We start from the raw sequence: 27,516 nt of genomic DNA, 5'->3' as shown, positions 1-27,516 counted from the left end.
ATGTAAACCAAGGAATTAAGGAATGTGATTATTTTGTTTAACAATCTTTCAAAATGTGTGATACGACAGTTTTAATCAAGGTTGAGTCTGTGTGTCTCTCTGCATTCTGCATTTGAGAATAGTTGCATGACCCTCCAAGACCCTGTGTTGTAAACTGTCCTTAAAAGGGCCTGTAGTGTCAGTTTTATGACTCTCTGACACAGCCCTTCAGGCACCAATTTGGAGCCAGTTCTTGCTGAAAAGCTTATCTCAAATTCCAATCTTGGCTTGGTGTGGCTTGGGGATGTCTCTGAAAACCAGCGAAAGCTTGGGTATTTAAAATCACATCTCAGAAAGTCAAATTTCTTATTAGAAATTAATACACATTCATCATATCACACTACATAGGTTTAGATAAAATGTTTTTGTTTTAATAAATATTTTAGGGGTTGAGGATGTAGGGATGGTGTAGCAGGATTGAGGATGTAGTGATGCAAGGGGTAAGGATGTAGAAATTAACCAGCGGAACTGATGTAGAGGGATTGAGAAAGTAGGGAAGATATGGAGGAGTTGTTGGGATGTGTATGTAGGGATGGCGTTGAGGGATTGGTGAGGTGAAGGGACTGAGGATGTGGGGATGGTGTTGAGGGATTGGTGATGTGGAGGGACTGAGGGTGTATTTATTTATTTATGTATTATTTATTTATTTATTTATTGAGAATGATTGTGAATATAATGATGTAGGGGTTGAGTAGAATTATATAGGGGGGGCTCATGGTGTAGTGATGTAGGGGTTTGAGGATGTAAATGTTTTGGGGTATTGTTTGAGAATGGAGAGATGTAGGGGGATTGAGGATGCATGGTGACTAGGGTACGTGTTATTGATGTTGAGGATGTATAGTGTTGGGGAACTGCGGAAAATATAGAGCTTAAAAATATAGGATATGTTTTTAAGGTCTTTTAAAGCTCTTTAAAAAACATTAAACTATGTTTTCTTATCACTATACTTTATCATATTGACTGGTTATACTGCAATGCAGTCTTGTAAAGTTCATGGAATCTAAAAAAAAAACAAAACATAAAGGCTGTGCCTGAGATCAGTTGGGGTCTATGTTCTTGTACAGTTGTATTTTATGTTCATCCATGAAATGTATTGCTTTTAGAGTTTTTTAACTTGTTGACTGTTTTGTTCAAGGAATTTTCTTATATATTAAAAACAAAACATGGCCAGTTGAATTGCTGCTTTGTTACATTTAATTTTTTTCCTGGCTTTACATTTACAAAAACTATTTTTTGAAGTATGTCATATATTGTACTGAATATCTCTTTTTTTTTTTATTTCTACTCACAGTAACAGCCTGTGGAGAAATCTACTGAATTGGAATGTACAACAAATACCACATTTTGCACATTCATTCATTCATTCATTATCTGTAACCGCTTATCCAGTTCAGGGTCGCAGTGGGTCCAGAGCCTACCTGGAATCATTGGGCGCAAGGCGGGAATACACCCTGGAGGGGGCGCCAGTCCTTCACAGGGCAACACAGACACACACACACACACACACACACATTCACTCACACCTACGGACACTTTTTGAGTTGCCAATCCACCTACCAACGTGTGTTTTTGGACTGTGGGAGAAAACCGGAGCACCCGGAGAAAACCCACGCAGACACAGGGAGAACACACTAAACTCCTAACAGACAGTCACCCGGAGCGGGAATCGAACCCACAACCTCCAGGACCCTGGAGCTGTGTGACTGCGACACTACCTGCTTTTTATTTTTTTATTAATAAGGGATTATGATTCCAAGATTCAAAGTTCAAATCAATTTCATTCTCACATATATGGTTAAACTGAAAAAAGATCATGAAATAGAGATGTATATAAGGATCCAAAAAATATATATATTGGTAATGAGGGAAGAAAAAATACAGTGATAGAAATTAAGTTACGAATAAATAAGAACACCCCATGAAACCTTTGACTAACGTTTACATGGAATGTGGTCTTTGTTTGAAAAGAACTGAGATAGTGGTAATATAACTAAACACAAAATGTAAGAGTGGAGTACAACATAATGATGTACAATTGGGAATGAAAAATTGTAATTTAAAGTGTATGTTGAGTCAAATGTTGTGTGTGCTAATTATGTACCTTGTATATTCATAGTCACTGTCCTGGTTGAGGGCACAAATGGCCTGGAGAAGAGCTCATCCTCTGTATTTGCTTTCAGAGAGCAAAAGCGATTACCTGACCGCATCAGAGAAACGAGTCTGTTTTTTGGGTGGTTGAGATTCTTGATGATCTTCTGGATCTTGGTCCAGCACTGCATACTCTAGATCAAGGGTATTTAATTAGAGTTCATTAAGGTCCAGTTAGAGGAAATTTCCTCAGGCCAAGTTCTGGATGTCATAACTTGTGTTAAGAGTCAGTGCCATGTCCTGTATACTGAAGTAGCCTAGTTCCATCATCTCAAAAGATTTTTTTTGTTTTTTAGGTGCGCTTCACGTTGCTGCTTTTATTTAGCTCTAGATTTGCCAACTTTCTAAAATCAAAACAAGGAACACAGGCCTGGCCTGTATGCACTTGTATATCTTTTTTGAGTGTAGTCAATCAGATGTAACATTTTTGATGTCAAACATTTATTAAGCCAAGTGCCATCAGGATGGTCAGTGCTCCTCAGCGGACCGTGTATTTTGCCAATACTGTTACCAGTTTTAAAAACTATTCTTTAAATTGCTCATTGATTACAGTAAGATCTGAAGTGAAAGATTATTGGTCTAAGAGTCTAAAAGACAGTCTTGTCCTCGTTACATTATCATACTTAATTTGTGTCCAGACATAATTCTGGCTGCTGATTGGCGAAATAAAGGTGAAGACCAATGAAATGCACGTTCTCTCTTTAGGCGCTGTGTCTCAATAGTTTATCTGTTTTGGTCCATGTTGATAATGTCTGTTTGAATAATAAAAATAGTGTTAAACTCAAGTCTACAAGGATCATTTCAACATAATTACCCCCTCCTGGTGCCCAGGTGAGTCAGGGCGAAGCAGATGAGTGATGGCCTCATCTGTAGGGCAGTCAGACTGGTTGTTAAGAGCTGTTAAAGTTTAACCAGCTTTTTCAATTAGTATGGGATGGTTTGAGGCAGTGGGTCTGTTGTCCTTGATTTTAACCATAAGAAAGATGTGTAGTCATGTACCCAAATTCCACCATGTCCTTGCAATGTGGTATGAACAAGAAAGAGTTGTGTGTGTGTTTCCGTGTCCTTGTTTATCACTTAAAACTGAAAATGTCCTGATTTGCAGTAAAAATTCAGACCGCTTTAAAAAAGTATTTAGGCAAAATATCAACTGATGAACTTAACATATGCAATTTTTGTAATACAAAACTGTTTTCTCCTTGTCTCTAGCCCTCTCAGAAAGGCATGTACCAATTTTGTAGGTTTGTTTCCCATGTCCTGAAAAATCACAAAAACAAGCATGTGTGTGTGTGTAACATCATTTTAATTTAAAACTGAAACATTCTGCTTGTTTGTCATTTTATTGTATCTGTTGCACAGTATTAAAAGATGGCTATTGTCATTTTATTCATCAAAATAGAACCTGAAAATTAACTAGTTAAAATATGGTGAGCAAGAAAAATTCATTTGTCACTGCATTTGTTCCACATGTTTTTGGGGATAATATCGTATCCAAACATACATGTGAGTTTTGGTTTAGATTATTTAAAGATGCTGATTTTGATGTTAGTGATTGTGCATTTAGTGTATTACTTCTTATAGTTTTTAAATATATATGTATATTTTTGTAAAATTACAATTGCTATGCAGGAAACTATGTGCATGATTTCAGAAATAGAACTGAGGTGATGTCAAACACATTCACAGTAAAACGATTTACATTACATTTATTTAAAATGCAGTGTGAATGCTCATTCATTCATTAACTGTAACCGCTTATCCAATTCAGGGTCGCAGTGGGTCCAGAGCCTACCTGGAATCATTGGGCGCAAGGCGGGAATACACCCTGGAGGGGGTGCCAGTCCTTCACAGGGCAACACACACACTCACACATTCACACCTATGGATACGGATACTTTTGAGTCGTCAATCCACCTATCAACGTGTGTTTTTGGACTGTGGGAGGAAACCGGAGCACCCGGAGGAAACCCACACGGACACGGGGAGAACACACCAACTCCTCACAGACAGTCACCTGGAGCGGGAATCGAACCCACAACCTCCAGGTCCCTGGAGCTGTGTGACTGCGACACTACCTGCTGCGCCACCGTATAAGGTTAAATGTACACAAATAGAATATGGTTCCATTTTATAGTGTGTTAAACTAAGCATCTTCCTGAAGAAATTGTAACACCTTGTTGGCTCACATCATGAATTAATTAGACATTATTCATTGAATTAGATTCATTGTTGATCTTTATTATTACTTGAGACATTTATACAGGCAGGACTCTCTTTCACAAACGTTACGGTACCCTACTAGTTTTACAAAGGACACACTTCTCATCATAATAGAAACATTCATGCCAACAAGAATTAAAAATGTGGTAACATCCTCAGCTGTTCTTTTCTTTTTTCTGAAAACCAGGCAGAAAGGAAAATGTACACTCGGTTATAGGATGCTCAAGTTTTGTCAGGGAGCTCGGAATACATTTATTTTTAAAACAGTCTATTAACGTGTTCCTAAGAGGAACACTGCACATATGAATGAGTACTAGGTGTATTTAAAATTTCAACATAGAATAGTTAACTTTTTACATTTTTGTTTACATAGAATACTTATATATAGGCAGATTTAAGGCAGAACACAGTTTTAAAAAATTAATTGAGAAAAGTGCGTGGCTTCTCTCTTCCTTAGCTGAGATTCTCATGATGAGGTATTCTCATTTGAATGATTTACCATAGCTTCCCATTTCTGAACTTAAAATAAAATAAGAAGCAAAGACTTATAAAATACATCAAATTTTTAACTCAGTTAGAAAAAATTAGGCCCGTTTTCCCTGTGGATCATATGTAACAGATATTTAGAAGTTTATTAAAATTACTTTACACTGATTTGGTTGAAATGATTGTTTGCATTCGTCTTCTCAGATCATCAAATGATACTGAAGCCAAAGGAGCAATAAGTAGCACTGAAAACTGAAATAAACAAAGGTGGTACCGTGCTAAAAAGTTCAAGATTTTTTATTACTTCTGACAATTAAATTTGGCAGTTAATTCTTGTTTTTTGGAATTTAATCTTTGTAAAAAATAAATAAATAAATAAATAAGATCTGCTGAATGATAATGTAATTTCTTAGACAAAGTGTTTCTAGGCTAAATTTGAAAGTGACCCCTGCCTCCTGCTTTCTGACCAGACAGTGGCAAATATTGCGAGTTGGACAAAAGATGCTACTTATTGCTTCTTTAATCAAGAGTCTGTGCATCACCTTTTGTGAGTAAATTTTATTTGGTTCCAGTGTGTTTTGGGGTCAGCTTAAGGTACAGGAGTTAAACCCAGTGTGTCTGTGTGAATGTCCGGGAGGGTCCTCTCAGGCCGGAGACAAACAGCCAGGCGCTGAAATCAGAAAAAAGAGGAAAGTAATTGTTCTGGTAATTGTACTGTAATAAGAGCAATCAATTATCCTAACATTTATAATGTATCTAAACCAATGTGCAGAAATCCAAATACATTTCCCATATCAGCCAATGATTATTTGCAAAATTTGGATTGGTAGCTTCAACAGAACTCAAGAATTATTAACATAGAGCACATTGACTGATCGACTGACTGATAGACTGTTGAAATATTGTTTAGTGTTCACTGTTTCCTAGGAACATTGTCTTAATCGAGTTCTGTTTCTACACTTGTGCAGACATGGAGAAACTCAAAGTATGGGTACACTTTTAAAACTTGTTCTTTGATTCTTTGGTTCTGTAGTAAAGAAAATGGCTCTATGTAGAACCATGAACACTTACAAATCCCTTTTCATAATTAAAGGAATACTTTACAATGTGCAAGCCTTCTTCATGTTCACAGAATAGGTGCTAAATGGATCTGTGTTGCACAAAAAGCATTTTTCTATAGTTACAACGTCAAGCTTGTTACAACAGAAGAATCATTTTTGGTGCCACAGAATGCTTTTCTAAATGGTGCTAAATAGAACCAGCTATAGCACATTTTCTATCAATATAAAACCCTTTCCCCTTAATAATGCAATGGGTTCTTCAATTGTTCAGGGTTCTATATAAATCCATTTTCTTTACCAAAGAAATCTTGAAAAAACCCATAATTTTTAAGTGTGTATGTGTGCTGAAGGACCTCTTTTACTGAGACTTTTGTATTGGATTTCATAAAAGGTATTCTATGTTAATAATACATTTGAACTTATCATCACCTAAAGTGGTATGTTGAGTTTATTGGCGAGTTGCTAAACAGCAGTAAAAATGTCTATGCTATATTGCAACTCATTATCACATTACAATTACTAGGCCATACTGTTGGTCATGTTTTTTTCTTAAGTTATCAAGTTATTATGTGTTAAGTTGAGTCCTGCTTTTCTTTGTGTGAGTGTCTAATGTGACGTAGCCCACCTGCTTGAGAGAGCCGGGGGTCCACACCAGTTTATAAACCATATATATAGGGATCCACATGAAGGAGGAGATGCCGATGATGTAGCCCACTGTGATGCTCCAGTCAGGAAACTCATAATCGAACAGTGTGAGAGGAGCAGGGTTCAGCAGGGAGCTGATGATGATGTACTGGACATGAAACATGAAACAGGACATGGTCATACACTATTTGCCCAAAAGAATGTATACATCTAGTTTTCTAACATCTCTTCTAAATTGAAGGGTACTGATTGGGAATTTGTTCCTTCTTTGTGGCAGTAACAGCCTCTGCTTTCCTGGGAAGGCTTCATACTATATGTAGGAAGATACTGTGAGAATTTGATTGCAGGCACAAGAGCATTATGAGGTGGGGAGCTGTTATTTGCTGATTATTTTGGATCCTAAATCAGCTCAAAAGAAAGATTACACCAGAGAAGGCCACTCAAAACTCGACTGACCAGCCCTGGGGAAGCTTTTTATCCCTCCATCCAACACTTGGTATGTGCAGCTTCAAAGTTTACCGTTACATTCCAGGCTTTTCTGAAGAGATTACATAATGTACACACAGTTGATCATTTGTGTCCACGCCTTAAAGTAGTTGAATTTGTGTTTACAAACTTCTGCACATATGTTATACTTTCAAAAGATCTTCAAAAGGCACCGATACATATTTTTAACCTGGGAATTATGGACGGGTGCCATTTCTTTCTTTCTTTTTTATTTTATTTATTTTTATTTTTTGGTCTCTAAACAAACCCAGTGTTAGAAGAATGATGAATGTCCTCAGCTCTCCAACTCAGCTTTCAAATAACCCCCGAACACTGGGGAGATGAAAAAGGCGTCCATTTATCACAGTTAGGGAGGAAAAAAGAGCAATATGGAGAATAGACTTGGAGGAATGCAAGGAGAAAATGTCACGTTCCACCTGTCCAGGGATTAGTGATTTGCACATACAGAGTTGTGGGAGGATATTAGGTTATAGAGGTGAGATTGACATTTGGTGCGCACTGTTTTCAGACTGAGATAGGGTTAAAATGGGATTACTGTGTCACTGTGGGAACTTCAGCTCTTCAAAATGAGAAAATGATGGACTGGAAATTATACTGCCTTGTGTGATGTCCAAAAATATCTAGACACCTCTTCTAATCCATTACAATGCAAACAAAAGCTTGTCCAGTCTGCATAGAAAAGAAATGATCAAGAATGTAGTAGCTAGACATGAGGCTATCACCACACCAAGTCATGTAAACTCAGTGGCTTAGGCTGTGGAGCAATGGAACTTCATACTCTGGAGTAATGCATCCCCATCCAATGCTTTTGGGATAAGTTGTGATGTAGACCTAATCATCTATTCTCAGGACCCAACCTCACTACTGCTCTTATGACTACCATAAAATACTCGTAGCAATTTTTTCAGTCTCATTTAAAGCCTTCCCAGGAAATTAGTAGATGGAACTGCAGGAAACAAGAATGAATACCCTGTTAATTTTATTCATTTGAGATGAAACCAAATGAGCAGATGTCCACAAGCTCTTGGTCACCCCACATTATAAACACAAGGCAGCAAATATTCAAATACTCACAGCTAAAAATGCTGGGCTGATGGCCACCCAGCACACCTTCCAGAATAGCCCAGGAGTGTAACCTAGCATAGCCTTAATGTCGTTGCTGAATCTGTTGATACCTTAAAGGAAATGATAGGAGAATGTAAAATGAATTCAGAATTTGTTAATCTGAGATGGCATGTGCACCCTTAAATTTGGCTCAGATCTAAATTTCAGTTCACTATAACCTTTTTAGCAAATTTAATTGTGTACTGGGGTATACACACTAGCACAAGCTAAATTCACATAACTCATGATAACACACTACCCCTCGTATGCTTCACAGCTGCCTCACTTGTCGTCATTTTAGCCATGTTTATGCAAATGTACTCATTTTCATATTCTCATGCAGTGTTTTTGTTAATTATGTTTTATTTCTGTATGCTTACAATCGCAAGTAACTTGATGCCAGTGCTTCCTTGAAATATTAGGATTTTGGGATGCAAATGAATTAACTATATTGTTGTTTTCTGGATCAAGGTTTCTCTTTCCTTACCATAGAACCAAGAGACAGCAGTGGCCTCAAGGAAGACCACAGCAATTATAGAGGAACCAACTCCAAATTCCTCCAGGAGTTTTACCACATACGCACCTCCCTGAGGAAACAAAACAAAACATAAAGTGCAAGTTAAAGAGCCAGTCAGCAAAGGAAGATTACTTATTCACTCTCCATGAACACAAAATTTCAATTGTAAATACACTTCAATTGTAAATTGTCTGGAGCAGCAGTATATGAGCTTAAGGACACCATGCTCAATGCCAAGCATCAGGTATATTAGGCGTATAATGTATGTGGAATTCTGTTCTCAGTAGAGATGGAGCTGCATTGTTTTCCAATAAACAAGCAATTTATTTTAGAATAACCAATGTACTTTAAGATAACCAGGACCATGTGATAGAAACTCACCTTAGTAAGGGTGCTGAGGGAGCCCAAAAAGCAGACCACCACCAATCCCAGCACAAACAACTCCCTTCTGTGGGACAGGAAGTCTGGGTACTCGTCCATCACAGCTGTGATTACCGCTTCAAGGCCACCAAACTGTCAAAAGAACATACAACACCATTTTACAACATGGGAGATAAACTCCCCTCCACTGACAAACTGGAAACAGAGATGCTTTACAGCTTATAATACAAAACAATCAAAACAATTAAGATTTTTTTATTAAATGATTCAGTGAATTTTTAAATATCTATCTAAATGAATACATTATGCCTGTTTTGAAAATGAAATAACATATAAACTGAGTTTATATTTGAATTTTTGCATTAAAAAAAATATATATGTATAATACTCCCTTCAAATCAAAAAATTGCTAATCAATTTTTCTAAGCTTTTTTGAAACAATATATTTGTGTGTATTTTGTGTAAGTGTGGATGCACCGTGCTGTCCAGTCCTAGGGTTATCATCATCACAAAGAAGATTATGGCAAAAAATGTTGAGCCCATCATGTTAGCAATGGCTTCTGGGTAAGTGATGAACAAGAGACTTGGCCCTGTAGACAGAAAAATATCCAGTGTAGCAGAAAATGACATTTTATAACTTTATTATTTATCACATGACCAGTTGTCTTGGGTAAGGTTTTATTTACATTGTTTATTAACAGAACATGCATCCATTTAAGTTGATAATGAACCATAAGGTTGATTCTAAACCTTCTTTTTGGGCCTCATTCCCTACATGCATTACAAGCCTGTCTTAAAGGAGAAATCAGTCATTTTCTCCAATGATTCTTCATCATGTCATGAAACCTGGATGTAGAAGAAACCCAAGTCTAAACTAAATTCCAACATTTCAATTGTCCCAATGTGGGGGAGCATAAGCTGGTTCAGAGACTACAAAGTAAAATGATTCATCATCATCATAAAAAAATATAAAAATAATACAATTTCACTTTCATAAATATGGTTGATCATTTTTGGTGGTATAAATACATACATACATATATATATATATATATATATATATATATATATATATATATATATATATATATATATATATATATATAGTAATAGAACTTGGGTTATTACCTTTGTTCTTGGCTACATCTTCTACATTCACATGTCTCTGTTCAGCCATGTATCCCAGCACAGTGAAAATTACGAAACCTGACACAAAGCTGGTCAGACAGTTAACCAGACTGGTCACAATGGCATCTCTGGAACAAAGATATATTGATATGTATTGTTTAGTATGCAGCAACACACTAATACTACATAGAAACAAAATCACATTTACTGATATTGGCAAAACATATTGTAATCATTTTACAAATGGTTTCCCATTTTTTGCCCTCCTTCTCCCTGCAACAAACACAAGCTAGCCAGAGTGGGAGTTTGTTAGCTGGCATAGCAGATCTGAACCAGTGTCTCCTCCAAGTGTCTAAATCTAATGGCTGTTAGCAGCAGTTTGAAAAAAAAATTCAAATGTGTCCTCATTCGCCCTGGCTGGAGGCACTGTGTATGACTGGGGAAGTCCTAGATAAAAAGGGAACTGGAGACAGTTAAACTGTGGAGAGAAAAAGGTAAAATAGCTTAGATTTCCAGGTAATCAGCCATGCTGATTTGACACCATGTGCTAAGCTGAAATTCCAAGTTGCAAGCTCTTGTCAAACCCTCATTAATACTGAAAAGGTGAGTGTCGTGCTAATGGTTAGCAAACATTATAGCGCTAGGTTGTGCTATGGTAAACACACTGTGTAAATCTAGTGGAGAACACCGGAACTTACACAGCCGCTCCCTAGCATTAGTTTCATCATTCATTCACCTCTCATCTAATTCAGTCAAGGCGCCGAAAGTCTCCAACCCAGACCCAGCTTCATCAAGCACCAGCTGTTTCACATATGAACACAATTCAGTTTCCCTAGACTCTGAGCAGCCCTCAACCTCTCATTAAATTTTTGCCTCAGAAGCTTTTGAGCAGGAAAACATTGCTAACTCCTGCTAAATGATATAGTTTCAGATTAGCCCTTTACTTTGTTAATGTGAATAAAATTATCTCCTGTTTGTTCAAATGCAAACAAACAAAAGAAAACAAGGTTGCTTTAGAGCTACCCTATAAGCCAAAGATTTTTGGACACCTGCTTATCCAACATTTCTTCTCAAAAAATAGTATTAGCCTGATAATGAATTTGTTTCTCTTTTCCCCCTTAATTCATTACTTGTAAGACATTGTTCAAAATTGATTATTTTATTAATTATGTATTAATTTAGATTATCAGTGATGATCATCAGTTTTTCAGCTTGATAAGGATTTACCAAATCCTAAAACACTACGTGTAGCTGTTGTTGGTGAAAGAAAGGATGGAGTGAATGGAGGGGACAGAAGAAAGGAGGAATGCTGTACCTGTAGCAGTTGTTAGTGAATGGGTTGTAACTAGACAGAGCGAGAAGGACCCCAAACCCAGGACCCAGGGAGAAGAATATCTGAGCAGCAGCATCCACCCACACCTGCACAGAATCACAGAATGCAGCTGATTCATTACAGTGTTGATGTATTTCTTTTAATATTTAATTATTTAATTAAAACATCAGTTTTCCAAGAGAAAAGTTTATCTTAATTCTCAGGAAATATCCATGTATACGTTGGTGTCCAAAACTGATTCTGACTCTGACTCTACAATTGTATTCTTTAGTTTTTCCTGATGTCACCTAGCTACTATCCAGACTATCAGTGCTATATTAAGCTGGGAGTGAGGCTGACACAGTCCTCCTCGAAGACTGAAGCTAATGTAAATCTACTGCAGCTCAACATGCTTGGAGGAGAACACTAACTGACAATTCTGTTACACCAGTGAGCATGCTTAGATGAGACCCATAAGGGCAAAGGGACAATGAGCTAAAAGCTAAAACAGTGAGCACCACTGCTCCACAGCCCATTGCCAGGATGATTTTTACTCCTCTGTCCCAGGCTTGGCATTGTGCATGGTGATAGACTTGTGTGTTTTTCTACATTATGTAAATGGTGTGTGAACAAGGGTGTCTAAAACGGTTGGGACACATAGTGGAGATTCTAGAGTAATCTACATGCAGCATGAAGGTCTGTTTGATTTATACATTTTCTGTCCTTTTTTTTACAGTAAAAAAGGCAGCACTGAATTGGAAATGATGACAGTGAGGTTGGTGCTGGAAAAGATCTAAAGCACTACAAGAGAGGGAGCATGTGAGCAACAGAGAGAGAGAGAGAGAGAGAGAGAGAGAGAGAGAGAGAGAGAGGCAGAGGCTATATGAGGACCTTTCATAATGGAAAACAAATGCAAAACCAATTAAGCATCTGATTAGCGCTACAGCCTTTATTTATGCGCCTCATCCATGTTTCCCCCTCAGCAACATGACACAGAACAGACAGGACACAGAACAACAAGACACATGGCCCTTTCCGACCTGAGAGCACTTATTTTCATGTTATGCTCATTTTCTAAGTAGAGAACACATTCAGATATAGCCTCTGTCTGCACATTTTAACTTTTGTACAAACCACATGTTAAAAGCTAATCAAACTGTTCCTAGAGATATTTTTTTCTGGTGATATAAAGTAGATTAAAACTCGTGGGAAACCCCTGTTCTAATGTTGTCACATTATGCTTGGAAACCTGCTGCTCACTGATAGGCTTTTGGGGTTCATAAATATAATGAACAACACTCTTAGCTGCCTTTTATGTATAAAAGCTGCTAAACAAATAATTATATTCTTATTCTTTTACTTATTCCTTTCATTGTACACCAAAACATGTTTGCCACATGTTCTTTCATCATTTCCTGTCAAATTGAATGCAGCAATCAGGAGTTTGTGTCTTTTTTTCTTTTTTTTTTTTGCAGTAACAGTCTCTTCACCTCTGGAAAGGTGTGACACTAGAAGCTGGAACATTGCTCTGAGGACTTCATAACGTTCAACACTTCAGTCCCATTTCACTTCATTCATTTCTATAGAAAGTACACAAACTGTGTCCAGAATTATTGAACATTAAAATAACTCAGTTCACTGATTAAAAGAGGTGAATATAATCAAGTTAAAGCAATACTCACACTTGTTTCCTGAAGCTTCTCCCATTTGGGCTGAAGATAGAAGACCACTCCCCTCCAGGCCCCAGGGAGAGTGGCCCCTCGGATCAGCAAGATGAACAACACCACGTATGGAAGGGTGGCAGTCACCCAGACCACCTGAGAGGAGGAGAGACCAAGAGATGTAGCTATGTATGTATTCACTTTAGTCCAATATACTGAAGTTATAAGGCAGTTCTATTAAGTGGCCAGTCAGTGAAAGTAGAAGGGAGTTGTTTCTAATAAATTGGCAAGAAAATTAATTTATTCATTCATTCGTTCATTGTCTGAAACCGTTTATCAAATTCAGGGTTGCGGTGGGTCCGGAGCCTACCCGGAATAACTGGACGCAAGGCAGGAACACACCCTGGAGGGGGCACCAGTCTTTCACAGGGCGACACACACATTCACACATTCACTCACACAGTCACAATTCTGGACACTTTTGAGTCGCCAATCGACCTACCAACGTATGTTTTTGGACCGTGGGAGGAAACCAGAGCACCTGGAGGAAACCCACACGGACACAGGGAGAACACGCCAAACTCCTCACAGACAGTTATATATATATATATATATATATATATATATATAATGGACATATATAAAGGGATGTTTCTAATAGTGGCCAGTAAGTATATACCGTAGTTATTTGGCTTTTTCTCATACCTTCCCTGACGTTTTGACCCCTTTCCAGAGGCTGAAGTAGACTATGGTGAAGATGAGGAACAGGCAAAGCATCAGCTGCCAGCGAATGACGCCAACGTTTTCCAAACCAGATGATTCATGCAGCTCCAGAACGTTCCTCCTGCTCAGAGGGGATGAAATTGCAACATAATTTTCAGTTGGGATATTGTGTGAAATGCAATAAAAACATGAGTCTGATTTTTGTTAATTATCCTGCATCTTTATTTCAATGATTTCCAGTCTTTATTGTATTTTGTAAATATAAACATAGCTTGAAGTTTCCCGTCTGCAACAAATTATGCCTGTTCCAAGTAAGAATGGAAAGTGCAACTGCTACAGGTCCATCTTTCCTCTGTTGCTCTTTCCCTTTCATCTAACCACTCTTTCCTTCACCAACACTGCTACAGGTACAGCGTTCCTGCATTCCTCTGTCCCCTCTATTCACTCTATTACACTGTCAGAAAAAAGGCACTAAATGTACAAACAGTGTGAATGTACCTTTAAATGAACAAGAGTTGTTTTAAAGTCCAGTTGTGTTCCTTAAATGTACATTACATTCTATTCTCCAGAAGGAAAAGTGAATATTTGTAAGCTTTCATTTTTCATTTTATCTACTATTAATATAGAACATGGTACAGTTATGTCCATCCATCCATTATCTGTAACCCTTATCCAATTCAGGGTCGCGGTGGGTCCAGAGCCTACCTGGAATCATTGGGCACAAGGCGGGAATACACCCTGGAGGGGGCGCCAGTCCTTCACAGGGCAACACAGACACACACACATTCATTCCCACTCACACCTACGGTCACTTTTGAGTCGCCAATCCACCTACCAACGTGTGTGCTTTTGGACTGCGGGAGGAAACCGGACACAGGGAGAACACATCAACTCCTCACAGACAGTCACCCGGAGCGGGAATCGAACACACAACCTCCAGGTCCCTGGAGCTGTGTGACTGCGACACTACCTGCTGTGCCACCATGCCACCCTTACAGTTATGTTCCATTATTAAAAAAACAACTATGTAGTCTGCTTTTTTCATTTAAAAAAATGGAAATCAAATCTGGGAGCACTGTGGTGCAGCAGGTAGTGTCACTGTCACACAGCTCCTGGGTTTATAGCTTCTGTTCCAGCCTTGGTTTCCTCCCACAGAACAAAGGGTGTGTGCTTTGTAGTGAAATGACAGGATAATATGGCCTTGCATATATTTTCCATTATAAAAGGTCCTCATAAAGTCTCTCTCTCTCTCTCTCTCTCTCTCTCTCTCTCTCTGTTGTGTCCACTTACATGCACTTACGTGTAAAACTCCTCGGCAGGTGAGCGGGAGTAGTTAGTCCAGGTGACATTGTCTTTGCCAAAGTAGTTAGTGCAGTTCTCTGTGTTCCAGGTGTTGTCACAGCTGGTCCAGGGCAGGGTGCTGCTGAAGGATGAGTAGAAATAGAAGAGTGCCCAGGCAATGATGGTGTTGTAGTAAAATGACACGTACAGTGCGATGATGCAAATGGCAAAACCTATTCCTGGAGAAATAAAGCATAATTTAGCTTGGAATATGCTAGGGCATCATAAAATAACCAAATTCCAATCATGACTAAACATATAACCATCATAAATAACCATATGGTGTTCTCCCCGTGTCCACGTGGGTTTCCTCCGGGTGCTCCTATTTCCTCCCACAAAAACACACGTTGGTAGGTGGATTGGCGACTCAAAAGTGTCCGTAGGTGTGAGTGTGTGAGTGAATGTGTGAGTGTGTGTGTTGCACTGTGAAGGACTGGCGCCCCCTCCAGGGTGTATTCCTGCCTTGCGCCCAATGAATCCACGTAGGCTCTGGACCCACCGCGACCCTGAATTGGATAAGCGGTTACAGATAATGAATGAATGAATGAATGAATGAATGAATGAAATAACCAATAGCCAAATTACACCATCATTACCCCTTGCATATCATCCTATACCCAAATTAAACTATGATGAACCATCCTGAGGATGATGGATTCCAGCACTCCAGAGAATACAGTTCCATATCCACAACTTTATGCTGTGAGGATCTGTACCAGTCTAAGTGATGCTTTGCATTGAGCATTTTGGTGTTAAGCCTTAGACCAGTGCAGCTGGACACAAACACACACACACACAGTTTGTATAATTACCTTTGAATATGGGGCAAATGTGTTTCCAAATGGAGATGGCACCAGTTCTGTGGAACTGACCAAGAGCAAGTTCCATGTAGAAGAGTGGGACACCCCCAAATACAGCCATTAGGACATAGGGGATAAGAAATGCACCTGTAGACACACCATTAGAAAAACCATTAAAGTCTAATAAAATAGCATTAAATACCATTAAAAAACCTGAAGACCTGAAGGAAAGTGAGTAGTGATCTAAGCCAGAGACTTTAGAAATGAGGGGGAAACAGAACACTGGTTATACATAAATAAATAAATGTGGAGAGGGGGAGGGGGAGGTTTGAACTCTCTGAACAAAATTGCATCCAACTATTTCACTTCTCAGATTATACATGTAATTTCAAATAAAAAATCAGTTTGAACTATTTCAAAAATTTCAAAACACCTTTCTCTTTGAATGGTAAGACACATACAAACCCAAAACAAAATGTATGGAAGTTTATGAGACTCTCCCCATTCAAAGACATGGACAATATTGGTTTGGGCTTAAGTTGTCCATCTGACTGAGAAAGTCTTGCATTATGAAGAGTTCCTTACTGCTGGTTTTATGGGTCTACTTATCTAAATTTATCAGACAGTTAATATATTTGGTATGAATGTGTAATATCATAATAACAACACCAAAGCTGCAATAATAACTAGTCATTGTGAGTGATAGCAATGACTATCAAACAACATTAGAAATTTTATTATATAATTATATAATATGGCAAAAACAATAAAAACCACTGTAATATAATAAATATGAAATACATTTCATATCATACAGACTTCTGAACATTTGAGCTTCTGCAAATCCAGATCAAAATAGAAAATCTAACAATACAATATATACGCTTTAAATGATCCAACTGTATTTCATAAACTTTATTAACTGGTTTCAGGCACAATTAAAACATGAAGATAATTAGTCAAGTCAAAGTGAACTTTATTGTCATTTAGTGCACAGTTAAATTAAATAGAGAAATGTGATACAAAAGATTAAAACAATATGTAAGGTCCCTGGCCAGAGTAATATATTTTCAGTACTGTATTTATTGTTCTCCATATTTCACTGAAACGTATTTCTTTATAAATTTTGGTTGCTAAAACATTTCTTTTTATTAATAGGTGTACATTCTGTGAAATATTTCACTATCATGAAAATGATCAGCTTAAATTTGCACTTAAATATATGAATAAATAATAAACTACTACAAATAAATTACACAATTCAGAAGAGGTCTTCAGCACCATGGACAGCTACTGTGGTAAGTTTGCGATCACAATTTTTAAGCATCTGTAATAATTGTATAACAACCTAACTAACAACAGTGTACTGTTAGTGTCACTGCAGGTGAAACGCATTTAGTACAGCTTGTGTTACACGATATACTACGTAAATACATATGGTAGAAACAACCGTAACTCCATCTATAATTAGACACACACACACACACACACACACACACACACACACACACACACACACACTGCTATACCAGTCAACTTATAATCGCAGTTACACCCCTGTTTTTACACATGTGTAATCAAATGACATAGAGCTACCAAGAAAGCATCGTGTAATCACATGAGGCAAATGTCAAGTTGACACGTGAAATTACACAAGCTGTAATCCACCTGTGGCTGTGACTACATCACCAGTACTTACACGTTTGATACATTCGTTGTTCATGTCTAAGTACACGATTGGATGAAAGAACATGGCTTGCGTTTTCAAACGCTCCCCTTTTTTATTTATTTATTTTTTTAATTAATTTTTATTTATTTATTTAAAAACCCAATAAACTTCTACCCTCATTATTACAGCACACATATTTAAGACACTGCCTCGGTTCTAGTTTACTTGAAATTGCTTTGAATTCACTTAAGAATATACATTTTACTTCCGTTTGGCAGGAATTAATTAGATGTGATAAATTTCATTTTTTTCGTTATGATATACATTTACTTTCCTTTTCATTTAAAATATACCTTAAAATACACGTTAAATGTATTTGATGCTTACGCATTTATAGTCACAGTGGGAAGCAAAATCGTGTTCTTTACCGCTCTTTCGCAGCTTAATTTTGCAGCGTGAAGAACGCAAAAACTGAAACGCTCCAAAATTATTTAGAAATAAAAGTGTTTGGATTAAATCCCATTCAAACTAACGGCATTTCCCTTCTCTGTAAAGGACACCATTTCGGAGTGGATTGAGAACAGTTACCAATATAAAAAAGTTTACAGTTTAAATATAAATCGAAGTGGAGCCACACTCCAGACTAAAATATTCAGCAAACGTCGTATTTACGATAACGTCACCCTGTAACTTTACAGGAGGTGGAAAACGACTGTCAGTAAATTTGAAATGGAGTGAAAGTCAATTCGCAGTTTCCCGTCCACTGCTTGAAGTGAAAATTTGTCTCAGTTGCAATATCAACTGGTGTTTTAGAACTGGTTGAAAAAGCAAAGCTGCCAAAAAAAAAATCACAAAGACTTAAAACCCGCGCGGACCTGGTTCTCCGACATTTGAAACGCGTTCTCACCTCCTCCGTTCTGGTAGCAGATGTACGGGAATCTCCAGACGTTTCCCAGATCCACGGCGAAGCCGATCACTGAGAGCAGAAAGTCCATCTTCTTGCTCCATTTGTCTCGAGACTCGGTTTGGACGATAAGCGGCACCGGGACTGGGACAGGAACCGGCCCGCGCGACACAGCCGCCGCCTCCTCATGAGGCATCACTGCTTGTAACTTTAGTCACAAACCACCACCAGCAAATGTCTTAATCTAAATATATGTTTTTCAGTGAGAGATTGCGGGGTTACTGTGCGTTGGAGGGCGGCATGCCGCGGTGTGGAAGCGTGCGAGCTGAGGCAAAAATCCCCCTCAGGATTGGACACTAGAACCCACGTCCAGCCCACCAAATGCCCTTCAATCCCATTAACTCCCCCTACAATCCCACCAGCACGCCCCCCAATCCCACCCACCTGGACCGAAGAGAGACCACCTAAAACCAAGGACATATCTAATATCTTGAGTTGGCCTCATAATTATTGATATATGTTAACTTAATACACTTAATGAAAAGTGTTATACAAATAAAGATTCATAATGCAATTTCCCCCCTAAGGCCATGCCTTGGTTATTACACATTTTAACACCAGAGACCATCCAAATGTTTGTTTGTATTTTTTGTTCTATACAGCCATGAGCCAAATTTGCATCCCTGGCATGTGAAAATTTTCATAAGGAAAAAAATTGTGTGCTATGATTTTGAACAGGGTACATTTTTTTGACATTTTCCCCCTGATCAATCAGTGCACAGATTTTGAACACAATTACAACATACAAAACATAAGTTCTTGCAATGAACCTCTCTTAATGCCGAAAGGAATTCCACTTACATTTAGTTGATATGAAGAATCAAGGCGGCTTTGGTGTGAAATGATTAATTGTAGAGAAATTACACTCATTACAGCCTACTTTATAGTGGAAGTGAATGGAAATATACTGTATTCCTCTCCACCATCAGCAGTGGACTGCACCCATCTAAAGAAATCTCTCATCTACAATGTCAGAAAAACTCTCATTGTGGTGGTATGTTTTGATGTCACTAACTGGTATGCACAGGTACATATGTAGTACTTTCTCTTATTGGGAACAGAATTTTCAGGTTGAGCTGATTTCAAATGGCATATTTCATCTCCAGTACACAGCTCTATTTATTTTACACAGCTCTAAAATGAAAGCTACAAATATACACTTCTTCTGGAGAACAAAATGTAACCAACCTTTAAAGGTACATTTAAACTGTTTGCTTTTGGTTAACAATAATGTACCTGTACAGTAAGTTTATTTCTGATAATGTATATGGAATTATATTGAAGATAAATTGTGGTATCTTTTTAGGTCAAAATATATCTCAAAACATCTGTAAAACAATGTCTCAGGCAAAAAGTCCAACTATATATGTAGGCGTTTTCTGCTGTGATGGCACGCCACCCATGGTGTGTTCCTGCCTTGTGCCCTGTGAATCTGGGTATGCTCTGGACCCTCCATGACGCTGAATTTGACAAGCAGTTACAGAACATGGGCACATGGTCTATGGGCAGGTCATTGGGTTCTGGACGTAGAGGTATTCAAGCAAGGGGGCTGAAAAGGACACAAGGTTATGTTCTGAAGACTTTTATTTTGTTGCCTTGTAAGATATAGTTAAACTAATCTTGTATCACATATCTTTGTATTAGATTTACCCATTTTTTTCTCATGCAGATATCTTCTGATCTACAGTCATTCTCTTAAAATCCTATTAATCATCAGGACCTGAATTTCAGAAAACGTTCTGAGAACAAAACTCAGAGAAGCTTAGATGAGCGTAACCTCTGGCTCCCAAGCCTCTCCGGTGTAACAGCATCTGTTCGGCCGAGAATAGATGCTATGCGGTCTAACCGGCCTCGTTAAGCAAACTTAATAAAATGAGTTTGAAATTGAATCCGCCGCTTTTAGCGCGTCCAGGCTGAAGGAGTCCTAAGTGGCTTCAGAGACTGTGGTAATCACATGGGTCAGCGGCTGGAGAGTGCAGGAAACAAGGTTAAGGCCCACAAGATGGATGCTGCGGTGTATGGATTTACAATCAGCGACGTGATCCTGGCACAGCCGGAAGTCTCATGCCACAGACTGTCTGTCTGCAACTGGATTTTCCAGTGAGATTAGAATTACGTCACAGGGCTCATCCATCCTCCCAAAGTGGCTCACAATTGCCAGCTGAAGGGACCATCTCTCTGGAGGAAACTGGGGTTAAGTGCTTTGCTCTGGATCACAATTGTTTTGCAAAGTACAGCCCTTTCCTCATTCAAGTCATGGTCTTCTGAACCATCCCAACAGACCTATACTGCTTCATGTCTGCCTGGAAAACAAGTACCCATATGCCCTATTGCCTTAGACTTTTCCATTATTCTCTACCCCACAATTGTCTTCTGTATACTTTCCTTCACAATATAAGTGGCACAGGAGCTCTTTCATTCATTTTAAAATGAAGTTAAAATGAAGGCCTTGTCTTGCAAACAGAAAGCACCATGGAGAAATGCTTCTGTTGTTCAAATCCAAAAGAGGGAGTGTCGCAAGGCAGAACGCAGATGGCGTAAAACAAGTCTTCATATTCACAAAGAAATCTACAAAGATAGGCTACGTCAATACAACGCGACAATATGCAAAACACGACAATCCTATTTCTCTAGTATCATCAACAATAACACTAACAACAGCAAAATCCTCTTCACCGTGGTCGACAGACTTACTAACTCACCCACACCAATGGCCCCTGAATTAGTATCAACTGAGAGATGTAATGAGTTTGCATTCTTTTTTAACACTAAAATCCAGAATATCAGACAAGCGATTAGTACATCTATATCCAACAATGAGTCTGTACCCTCTCCATCACCTCATAAAAACTCCTTAGTTAAAATGTCAGAGTTCAGTACTGTTGATAGTAATATTTTAACTGACACAGTTAATCATCTCAAATCATCCACTTGCAGTCTTGACACACTACCAACCAATTTTTTAAAGAGTGTGTTTCACACTATAGCACCAGACATACTCCACATTGTAAACACCTCACTCATGTCGGGGGTTTTTCCGAGCTCACTAAAAACTGCAGTTGTAAAGCCTCTTCTAAAAAAGAAAAATTTAGAATCTTCTCTGATAAGTAACTACAGGCCAATTTCTAATCTACCGTTCATGGGCAAAATCATTGAGAAAATAGTTTTCAGGCAAATCACTGGTTTCTTGTCCATAAACAGTAGCCTAGACAAATTCCAGTCCGGGTTCCGGTCTAATCACAGCACTGAGACTGCTCTAATCAAGGTAATTAATGACATCCGCTTAAATACAGAGGCTGGAAAGGTATCTCTTCTATTACTTCTTGACCTTAGTGCTGCCTTTGATACCATTGACCATAAGATTCTTATAGATAGACTCGCAAACTGGGTTGGACTCTCAGGAACAGTCCTGAAGTGGTTCATTTCTTACCTGGAAGGCAGGAACTACTTTGTAGAAATAGAAAATAATATTTCAGAGAACATGCCAGTAACCTGTGGTGTCCCCCAGGGCTCTATTCTTGGTCCACTTTTATTTAATTTATATATGCTTCCTCTTGGCCAGATTCTACAGAACTATGGGCTGTCCTATCACAGCTATGCAGATGATACTCAGATTTACATGGCCCTGTCCCCAAACGACTCTGGCCCAGTTGACTTATTAAGCAAGTGCCTTGAACACATCACAAACTGGATGGGACACAATTTTCTGCAGCTGAATAAAGATAAAACTGAGATTATACTATTTGGGAATAGCACTGAGAGACAAAGATTGGCTACGTATCTGGACTCGAGAGCCCTCAAATCTAAAGAACTGGCTCGCAACCTTGGTGTATCAATGGACTCAGATCTCAGTTTTAGTAGTCATATTAAAGCGGTTACTAGATCAGCATTTTACCATCTTAAGAACATCAGTAAGATTAGAGATTTTCTGACTAAACCAGACCTAGAGAAACTTATCCATGCTTTTATTTCTAGCAGGATTGATTACTGTAATGGTCTCTTAGCTGGACTTCCAAAAAAGACCATTAAACAGCTTCAGCTGATTCAAAATGCAGCTGCCAGAGTTCTCACTCGGAGCAAAAGAAGAGATCATATCACCCCCATCCTCAAATCCTTACACTGGATACCAGTCTGTTATAGAATAGACTTTAAGGTGTTATTACTGGTTTATAAATGTCTCAATGGGGTAGGACCAGCGTATTTATCAGATCTGCTACAGAGATATGAGCCGAGCAGAGATCTCAGATCTTTAGGAACTAGTCAGTTAGTCCTGCCTCGGGTCAAAACTAAACATGGAGAGGCAGCATTTAGCTACTATGCCACTTTTAAATGGAACCAGCTGTCTGAGAATATTAGAAGTGCCCCAACGTTAGACACATTTAAATCAAGACTTAAAACTCTCTTGTTTGAGCAGGCTTACAGCTCAGTTTAAAATATTCTGCACTTTTCTGTAACGGCATTTTATTTCTTTTATTTCTTTTCATTTATTTGTCATTTTAAATTGTTTTAATCATTTTAATCATTTTACTCTTTTTATGTAATTGTCTTATTGGAATTTATGATTTTACTCTGGCTTTTAATGTAATTTCTTTTTCTGTAAAGCACTTTGAATTGCTTCTGTATGAAAGGTGCTCTATAAATAAACTTGCCTTGCCTTGCCTTGCCTTGCCATTGTCAGTAACCGCTTTTCCAATTCAGGGTCATGGTGAGTGTGGAGCCTACCCAGAATCACTGGGCGTAAAGTGGGAACACATTCTGGAGGGGGGCACCAGTCCTTCACAGGGCAACACACACACACACACACACACACACACACACACACACACGCATATGCCTACGGACACTTTTGAGTAGCCAAGGAAACCCAAGCACACAGAGGAAACCCACACGGACACAGGGAGTACACACCAAAAGCCTCACAGATGTTCACCCAGAGCAGAACTGGAAGCCACAACCCCACAAATATGGAGCTGTGTGACAGCAGCATTACCTGTTGTGCCACCTTGCCACCTATGCATTTTCACATTCATTAGAAAATCTTAAGTATTATGACAACTGGGTCAAAACTGAGCAATGTCAGGCATTTACTTTAGGCAGCTTAGTCCATATAATGTAAAGCATTCTGATGGTCACGCTCCTCCATGGCACTTCATTTCAAAACATTTTCAATCCCCATATCCATTGAGGCAACAGCAAGTAAAGGAGAAGAGTCAAAACCAAATGAGACAGTAAAAAGACCCTTAAATGGTCAAGGTATGAAGTTGTCCTAGAAAACAAATCCAGATACAGATTTTCATGGCTATCTTGGATGGTAACTGTGAAGAAAAAAGGAAAGGATAAAGAAGAACTGATCCTGGATCTGTAGGGGGAAAAACAGAAGAGAAGACTCCAGGAGAGTCCTGAAGGTGAGCATCAGGCACAGGGTTCATATCTGAAAGATGGATGGATGGTTCTGTCAAAATGAATCAACTTATACATATAAAACTACATCAGTCTGACAGAAAGTCCTACAAAATGCCCTGAACACGGTTACTGACTGTCTGCTCCCATCAAAACAACGAGTACCAAATTCTGCACAACAGTAAACCGGCAGCTGCCACCATCCAGTGGTGTAGAAGGATTTATCTCCACCTGTAAGGTTAAAGCTCCAGGCCAGTTCTACGTCTTGCTCCAGCACATCTGATCCAGGTAAGCAGATCATTAACAAGATGTTGATTTCTTATTTGTTCAGAATTTACTGTATTAATAAAACGTAAATGCTGCCTGTTTTGCTTCCCTCAGTTGACCTTAGTTGATCTCTGCAAACGTTCTCCTACAACTGAAGGAGCACACATGATTTCTCCACCTGGAACTGGGACAATACTCTATACAACCAAACCTTTTACTCAACTGCTCATACAGCACTTCTTTTGAATTGAGGGTAATAATAATGAGAGTATTGCAGTGACACCTTCTGCTTGCTTGGGAAGGCTTTTCACTAGATGTAGAAACATTGCTGTGATTATTTGATAGCCTTCAAACAAAAACAAATAAGTGAGGTCAGGTGCTGAGGTTAGATGATTAGCGCTTGATCCCCAGTGTATTGACTTGATGGATCTCTGTCACACCGGAGCGCAGTTCCATTTCTCCACAACCCAGTGCTTACGTCATTTATACTCAATTAACCCACGCTTGGCATTGGTTGTTGTGACCTCAGGTTCATCTGCAGCTCTTCCAGAGCATTCTAATTGTTTCATGCGTCGGTAAAAAGATTATACAAGCTGTAGAAAGAACTCCTTGCACACAAAGGTTTACATATAATTTATAATATGTTTATCTTTCCATTGTATGCAAATATGTGTGGCTGCTAGTGCAGCTAATCTCTCTCTCTCTCTCTCTCTCTCGCTCGCTCTCTCTCTCTCTCTGTAATGTATTTCTGTTCTGAGGAGCTCATTCATTTTAAAGAGAAGTGTGGATTATGTCCTGCAACTCATTTCCCTGCTCTTCTGCTTCTGTCTCTGACCTGAAAGAAGATTAAACATGCAGTGAATGTGTTCACATGTGTACTGCCCTGGTGTGACCTAAATTATGTACAGGCGCTGGTCATAAATATGGAATATCTACTCCTAACAAAAATAGTGGCTATTAGTAATGGTGTGTATGTGTATGTGTGTGTGTGTGTGTGTGTCCATTCTGTGAATAAAGACTAAAAGAGCTTGCAAGTGTTTGGATTTCCTTTCATAAAGTGGTTTCTGCCAGTAATGCACTGCTTTTGTGTCCTGCATTCATTTGATCTAGATAAATAAACAAGGGTGTGCTCCCACTCTGAAAGCCTTGCTGTTCTCAAAGGGGTTTATTACCTCCTCAGTGAGGCCAAAATCTTTAATAGGGCAGTTAGCCATGTCCCTGCATTTCACAATTGCAATCCTACAGCTCGAGGAAATCCCCTCTCATCCCTCAAACCTTAGAGAAGGAGCCAAGAGCTAATTTAACTCTCCAGATGCACTTCTCAAAGCATTGTTTTTTGCCCAGGTCACAGATTTCAAAGGAACATGACCTTTACATTTTAATGTCTTACATCTACGCTGACATGCTGAGTAATCAAAAATTTTGCCATTCCAGGACTTGGCTAAGGATGAGTAGAACAGCAAATTCCTGAGATCAAGGGGATTAGTTAGAATCCAGAACTAGTCAGCCAACGTCTGTACCTCGTTAATTGAACTCATTTATGATTTTGGTGCTGACTGGCTTTAAATTATCAAAGCAATGTTCTAATATGGGCGGCACGGTGGCGCAGCAGGTAGTGTCGCAGTCACACAGCTCCAGGGGCCTGGAGGTTGTGGGTTCGATTCCCGCTCCGGGTGACTGTCTGTGAGGAGTTGGTGTGTTCTCCCTGTGTCCGCGTGGGTTTCCTCCAGGTGCTCCGGTTTCCTCCCACAGTCCAAAAACACATGTTGGTAGGTGGATTGGCGACTCAAAAGTGTCCGTAGGTGTGAGTGAATGGGGGTGTGTCTGTGTTGCCCTGTGAAGGACTGGCGCCCCCTCCAGGGTGTATTCCCGCCTTGCGCCCAATGATTCCAGGTAGGCTCTGGACCCCCGCGACCCTAAATTGGATAAGCGGTTACAGATAATGGATGGATGGATGTTCTAATATCTTGCTTTACACCTTGCCATAAGAGAAAATGTAGGCTGGTAGGAGTAGGTCTGAAATGGCATTTTTGTGTGTGTTTGTGTCTGTGGGTTCTTTAAGTCTGCATCTCCATTCTCACATTAGATCCTTCTCATTCTCAGGAAGAACATGTAGAAAAAGGGGTTAAAATCTGAACCCAGTCTGTGCTGGTGTAGTCTGTAGCTGAACCTTAGGGCAGAATTGGTCATATTCTCACCTTAAAAAAATACAAATTGCAGTGCCTTTAAGATATTTCACTTGGACATGTATATATGCTAAAACACTGCAGTTAGAATCAAGTGGACACCATTTTGTAGCTCCTAGTTACCCACCAGTCATTTTCTGACACATTTTATACTGACACCTTGTGAGATTCTATACTAAAACTGTTTTAAGACTGTGAGGGATCCACTCTATTGTGGAAAGCAGTTGTAGATAAAAAAAAAAGAAAGAAAATCAGAGCAGGACGATGGTGCAGCATGCAGTGTCACTGTTGCACAGCTGTGGGCTCCTGAGTTCAATTCTCACCTCAGGCCTTTGTCTATGGTGTTTTCTCTCCACACCTCTGGTGGTTTCCTTCCACAGTCCAAAACCACATGTCAGTAGGTTGATTAGCTGTGTGAAATTATCCACAGGTGTGACTGTATGAGCATGTGGTGCCCTGTGAGGGACTGAGGCCTTGTCCAGGGTGTGTTCCCATCTTGCACCAATTGACTCCAGGTGGATTCTGGATCCTGATTATAATGAAGCAATTACAGAAAATGAAAAATATGAAATCACATTAATAAAACTGTTTATTATTTTCTCATATTGAAAATGACTAATTGGTCCTTTAAATAGGTTAGCTTTGGTTGTTAAGGCCTAGCTTTAAAGGTGATGTAGCTAGTAGTATGAGACCTAGCATCCTAGAGTAGACCTCCCATTGCCTGAATTATATGCAATTTGTCCATATAGTTTTCACTGACGTTGCTTGTCACAAAATCTCTCCCTGTGGTTATGGTATAACTTGCAGTTCTGTACTTCAAGATAGAAAAAACAGAGAGAGAGGCTCTGAATGCTTTTCCCCACAGAGTATTTATCAGTTGTTTTCCAAACAGCAGATAAGGCGTCTGAAACTAGATCAGCTCAATTCTGTTTTGGCCCACATTCACATATTGACAGA

The 27,516-nt window shown here is 39.0% G+C and overlaps 1 protein-coding gene across 1 annotated transcript; it reads right to left on the bottom strand.

The window, feature by feature from the left end:
- Nucleotides 1-5,454: 5,454 nt before the first annotated feature.
- Nucleotides 5,455-18,842, bottom strand: LOC136678623 (sodium-dependent serotonin transporter-like). Its single transcript, XM_066656687.1, has 13 exons — nt 18,650-18,842; nt 16,086-16,220; nt 15,233-15,452; nt 13,915-14,053; nt 13,231-13,365; nt 11,552-11,655; nt 10,237-10,364; nt 9,586-9,698; nt 9,109-9,240; nt 8,698-8,797; nt 8,181-8,281; nt 6,580-6,747; nt 5,455-5,563 (listed from the first exon to the last, which is right to left on the bottom strand). Exons 1-13 carry the CDS (start codon nt 18,840-18,842, stop codon nt 5,483-5,485), a joined length of 1,749 nt encoding a protein of 582 aa, XP_066512784.1. The 3' UTR covers nt 5,455-5,482.
- Nucleotides 18,843-27,516: the final 8,674 nt, after the last annotated feature.

The sequence above is a fragment of the Hoplias malabaricus genome, chromosome Y (genome assembly GCF_029633855.1).
Source record: "Hoplias malabaricus isolate fHopMal1 chromosome Y, fHopMal1.hap1, whole genome shotgun sequence".
NCBI classification, from domain to species: domain Eukaryota; kingdom Metazoa; phylum Chordata; class Actinopteri; order Characiformes; family Erythrinidae; genus Hoplias; species Hoplias malabaricus.
This window is presented reverse-complemented; position numbering and strand designations above follow the sequence as displayed.